The following is a 5400-nucleotide window of genomic DNA, read 5'->3' as shown; positions in this document are numbered from 1 at the left end:
CAATATTGGTGTGTTAGTGAGTAGTTGATATAAGTCTCTGTGGGTTCGACACTCGACTTATCATTTTATTATTTGTACGACCACGTATACTTGCATGTACATTTGGGAGCAACAAGTTTTTGGCGTCGTAGTCGGGGACTTGAATATTAACTACTTTCTAGTTTTTGCTTTAATTGTTTATTTCGTCGAGTCTAACGTTACTTGATTATTGCTCGGATCTCAGGAACTTTGATTGAATGAGTAGGGTCAGAAGCCAGGACCAACTTCAAGGCTTTGATCCTGAACCTAAGAGAACATTTCACATGAAGTTGAGCGAAGCAAGGGACATAAATAATATTCATGCACTTGTTCAATTTCCTGGGAACATGGCAGAGGAGCAACACATGGCTGTTCAGGAGGTGGCGATGCCCAGCATTGCCAATGTCACCTCTAGCATTGTGAAGCCTAGAATCACTAGGCACTTTGAGCTGAAACAAAGCATGATCCAGCTACTTCATGCGAATGGGCAGTTTATGGGTCTTCCACACGAGGATCCACAACAGCATATCCTGAACTTCTTGGAGATTAGTGACACTTATATCACTAACGGAGTCACTCCAGACAATGTGAGGCTCACACTTTTTCCATTCTCACTATTGGGAGAAGCAAAGCGATGTCTGAAGGCAGAACCAGCTAATTCTATTATCTCATGGAATGATTTGACAAGGAAATTTCTGACAAGGTTCTTCCCTTCAGGCAAAACTGCAAAGATCAGAAGTGAGATAGTTGCCTTCAAATAGAAAGCGAAAGAGTCTTTATACTCAGATTGGGAGAGATTCAAGGGGCTAATCAGAGACTGTCCTCATCACAAACAGACAAGAGAAGTATTAGCTCACACTTTCATAGAAGGTCTACATCCTAAAAAAAAGATTGTGTTAGATGCTACAGCTGGAGGTCAAGTGTTGGAGAAAAGCTTTGACGAGATATATGCATTATTGAAAAAATTCTCCAAAAGCAATCCGGATTGGCAAGGAGAGATGGGTAGACACACAGTGCAAAAGTCTACAGGAGTTCTTGAGTTAGATGTCGTCTCATCATTATCAGCGCAGATTTCTACACTGACCAACCAAGTCAATCAGATGACCTTGATTATCAACAAGCAACAAGCACAACCAGTACAATAGGTTCAAGTGTTTTGCGAAATATGTGGAGAGGGTCACACAAGCGACTTATGCCCTACTAATCCAGAGTTTGTCTGCTTTGTGGGTAATACAAATAGGGGCCAAACAAACCAATATGGGAACACTTACAATCCCAACTAGAGGAACTACCCAAACTTCTCTTGGGGTGGAAACCAAGGTACTCAGATCAATACAGGCCTCAAGCACCTCAACAACAATATAGACCACCTCAGTTTGAACAACAAGTGAGTCCAACAAGTCACCTTGAAGACATGTTGAAAAACGTGATGGCTGAACAGCAAGCCCTCACTCAGAAATTTATGGCTAAGTAGCAAGCCCATGCCGCAACAAATAGAAATTTGGAACGCCAATTAGGACAGCTTGCCAGTTCTCAAAATAATAGACCAGCTGGAGCTCTTCCAAGTGACATTGAAGCTAATCCTAAGGTATCCCTTAATGTCGTGACGTTGAGGAATGAGAGACAATTAGAAGAAGTTCAGTCTAAAAAGGGGAAACATGTGACTTTTAATGAGAGGCCAACCACGATAGAATCAACATCAGAAAAATCTAAGGAATCAGAGAAGCCAACTGGAGAGGCGGTGGCTGAGCAACCCCCACCATTGGTTGCAAGGCCACCACCTCCGTTCCCTCAAAGATTGCAAAAATTAAAGGATGACGTCGCATATAAAAAGTTTCTTGATATTTTGAAGCAGGTGCAAATTAATATTCTATTGGTTGACATCTTACAAGAAGTACCCAAATATGCAAAGTACATTAAGGACATAGTGGCGAATAAAAGGAGATTGACCGAGTTCGAAACTATGGCACTCACTGAGGAGTGCGGTTCAAGAATTCAAGGCAAGTTACCTCAGAAATTGAAGGATCCAAGTAGTTTCACTATCCAAATCTCGATTGGTAAACATACTGTTGGGCGAGCTTTATGTGATCCCAGCATTCATCCTTTTTCACAATCCCTCACAGTTCTGACAGCAACTAGGTAAGCCCAATTCAATGTGTGCCCAAAAAGGAAGGGATGACTGTGATTGAGAATGAGAAAAACGAGCTAATTCCTACTCGCACTATAAAAGGATGGAGAGTTTGCATTGATTATAGAAGGCTCAACAAAGCAACCCGCAAGGACCACTTCCCACTTCCATTCATTGACCAAATGCTAGACAGATTAACGGGGCATGAATATTATTGCTTCTTTGATGGTTATTCGGGATACAATCAGATTGTCATATGCCTAGAGGATCAGGAGAAGACCACTTTTACTTGTCCTTATGGTACTTTTGCCTTCAAGCGAATGTTGTTTGGTCTTTGTAATGCACCAGCCACTTTCCAGAGGTGCATGATGGCTATTTTCACCGACATGGTGGAAAAATTCGTGGAAGTGTTTATGGATGATTATTCTATTTTTGGGTCTTCTTATGATGATTGCTTGAGGAATTTAAGCAAGGTACTGGCCCATTGTAAAGAAACAAATCTGGTACTGAATTGGGAAAAGTATCATTTTATGGTATAAGAAGGCATCGTGTTGGGTCACAGAGTATCTAAGAGCGACATTGAAATTGATAAGGCAAAGGTGGAGGCAGTTGAAAAATTACCTCCACCTATTTCAGTGAAGGGTGTCCGGAGTTTCTTGGGACACGTGGGATTTTATTGGCGCTTTATTAAAGATTTTTCAAAAATTGCTACTCCTTTGTGCAGGCTGCTTGAAAAAGATGTAACTTTCAACTTTGATGACGCTTGCCTCAAGGCATTCGAAGAACTCAAAAAGAAGTTGGTGTCTGCTCCCATTATTGTGGCACCTAATTGGTCCTTACCATTTGAACTTATGTGTGATGCGAGTGACCATGCTATTGGGGCAGTGCTAGGCCAGAGGAAGGATAAGGTGTTTTATTCCATCTACTATGCGAGTAAGACTCTTGATGATGCATAACTAAATTACACCACCACTGAGAAGGAGTTATTAGTTGTTGTGTGGGCCTTTGAGAAATTTCGGGCATACTTGGTGGGAACGAAAGTCATAGTCCATACCGATCATGCAACACTCAGGTATTTGTTTACAAAAAAAGGAATCTAAGGCTATATTGATGCGTTGGGTTTTGTTGTTGCAGGAATTTGACGTAGAAATACGAGATCGAAAGGGCATTGAGAACCAAGTAGCTGACCATCTATCAAGGCTAGAAAATCACTACCACGTGGAGGAGGGTGGCCAGATTAAAGAAGTATTTCCTAATGAGCAACTTTTTGCTATAACCCAAGACCCTCCCCCATGGTACGCAGACTATGTCAATTATCTAGTGAGTGGGGTATTGCCTCCTGAAATTGAGTCTGAAGCTAGAAAGAGGTTTCTACATGATGTGAACTTCTACTATTGGGATGAGCCATATTTGTACAAGCAATGTGCTGATCAGTTGATGAGGAGATGCATTCCAGAAAATGAGGTGGAATTGGTGTTGTACGACTATCACGCTTCACCTTATGGGGGCTATCATGGAGGAGATAGAACAGCTACAAAGGTACTACAATCCGGTCTCTTTTGGCCAACTTTATTCAAAGATGCCCATGCATTGTTAAGAAGTGTGACCAATGTCAGAGAACAGTAACAATCACAAGGAGGCATAAGATGCCTTTGAATAACGTCTTGGAGGTTGAGATCTTTGATGTGTGGGGGATAGATTTTATGGGACCATTCCCATCGTCCAGAGGAAATAAATACATTTTGCTAGCAGTTGACTACGTGTCGAAGTGGGTAGAGGCAATTTCCTTGCCAACAAATGATGCCATGGTGGTAGCTGCATTTGTGAAAAAGAATATATTTTCGAGGTTTAGGACTCCACATGCCTTAATTAGTAATGAGGGGACTCATTTTTGCAATCGGTTGTTGAATAATCTTCTAGCTAAATATGGAGTCTGCCATAGAGTTGCTACAACATATCATCCTCAAAAAAGTGGGGAAGCTGAGGTGTCGAACAGAGAAATAAAGCAAATCTTAGAGAAGACAGTGAGTGTGAATATGAAGGATTGGGCTGCAAAGTTAGATGATGCCTTGTGGGCGTGTAGAACAGCATACAAAACGCTGATTGGGGCGTTGCCTTATAAGCTTGTTTATGGGAAGATATGTCACTTGCCTGTTGAACTTGAACACAAAGCGTATTGGGCCATTAAGAAGTTGAACATGGACCTTGACGTTGCGGGTGAGAAAAAACTCTTGCAGTTGAATGAATTGGATGAGTTCAGGCTGCAATCTTACGAAAATGCTAAGCTATATAAAGAGAATACTAAAAGATAGCATGACAAGTGTATAAGCCACGTCACTTCGAGACAGGCCAACGAGTATTATTGTTCAATTCAAGGCTAAAGTTATTTCCTGGGAAGTTAAAATCGAGATGGTCAGGCCCTTTTGAGGTGGTGAGAGTCACTCATGATGATACAATTGAGCTGCGAGCTTTAAATGGTGAAAGAAAATTTTTTGTGAACGGACATAGAGTTAAGCACTATTGGGGAGGAATAATTGATCGTGACAAGACCCAAGTTGTACTCGCTGATGAGTAAGCAGGCCATGCATCGTGCTGCGACGTTAAACCAGGCGCTTGTTGGGAGGTATATTTTTTTATTTTTGTTATTATTGTTGTAGTAGTTGTTTTTGTTTCGTAGGATTATAAACATATGAGGAAAGGTCATTGGAAGAGTGCAAAAGTGAGTTAGATGTTGAGGACTAAGTGTGGAGTGCCCACACGGAGGACTATGCCTGGGGGAAGTCTGAGTAATCGTGAGCCGCTATTGCTTTGGCCTTTGGCCTTTCAGGGAGTTTCTTGTCCACCCTTGTTATTATTTTGCTTTATTTGTGCATTGAGGACACTGCACTATTTTATGTGTGGGTTGGAAGAATTCTCTAGATGATTAGTAAGATGTAGAATTGTGTAGTATTTTAGTAGCTCGAAAAAAATCAAAATAAATAAATAAATTTGGACTTGTCCCGACGATGGATCCCCTAGATAGTTTTCTTGAGGGATTTAAGTCTAAAGAAAAAGGAAAAAAGATTCTCTTTGTAGGTAGTGTAGTAATTCCCCCTTGGTTTTTCTTTGTGCCGTGATTCTTTTCCAAGGGTTTTGTTTGAACCGGGTGTAGGTAGTTTTATTTTTTTAGGAGAGAAGCCATGATGACGTGAATTGAATTGAAGCAATCTCTTTTAACCTTGTCATACCTTGAGAATAGTGAGTACTTTGGTGGT

The 5400-nt window shown here is 41.1% G+C and overlaps 1 protein-coding gene across 1 annotated transcript; it reads left to right on the top strand.

The window, feature by feature from the left end:
* The first annotated feature begins 236 nt into the window (after positions 1-236).
* LOC142176414 (uncharacterized) lies at positions 237-2161 on the top strand. The gene is made up of 4 exons (XM_075244027.1): positions 237-756; positions 805-1154; positions 1259-1405; positions 1493-2161. Exons 1-4 carry the CDS (start codon positions 237-239, stop codon positions 2159-2161), a joined length of 1686 nt encoding a protein of 561 aa, XP_075100128.1.
* The last annotated feature ends 3239 nt before the right edge of the window (positions 2162-5400 follow it).

The sequence above is a fragment of the Nicotiana tabacum genome, chromosome 3, assembly GCF_000715075.1.
Source record: "Nicotiana tabacum cultivar K326 chromosome 3, ASM71507v2, whole genome shotgun sequence".
In the NCBI taxonomy this organism is placed as follows: domain Eukaryota; kingdom Viridiplantae; phylum Streptophyta; class Magnoliopsida; order Solanales; family Solanaceae; genus Nicotiana; species Nicotiana tabacum.
The sequence above is the reverse complement of the archived record's forward strand: the minus strand, read 5'-3'. Positions and strand labels throughout refer to the sequence as shown.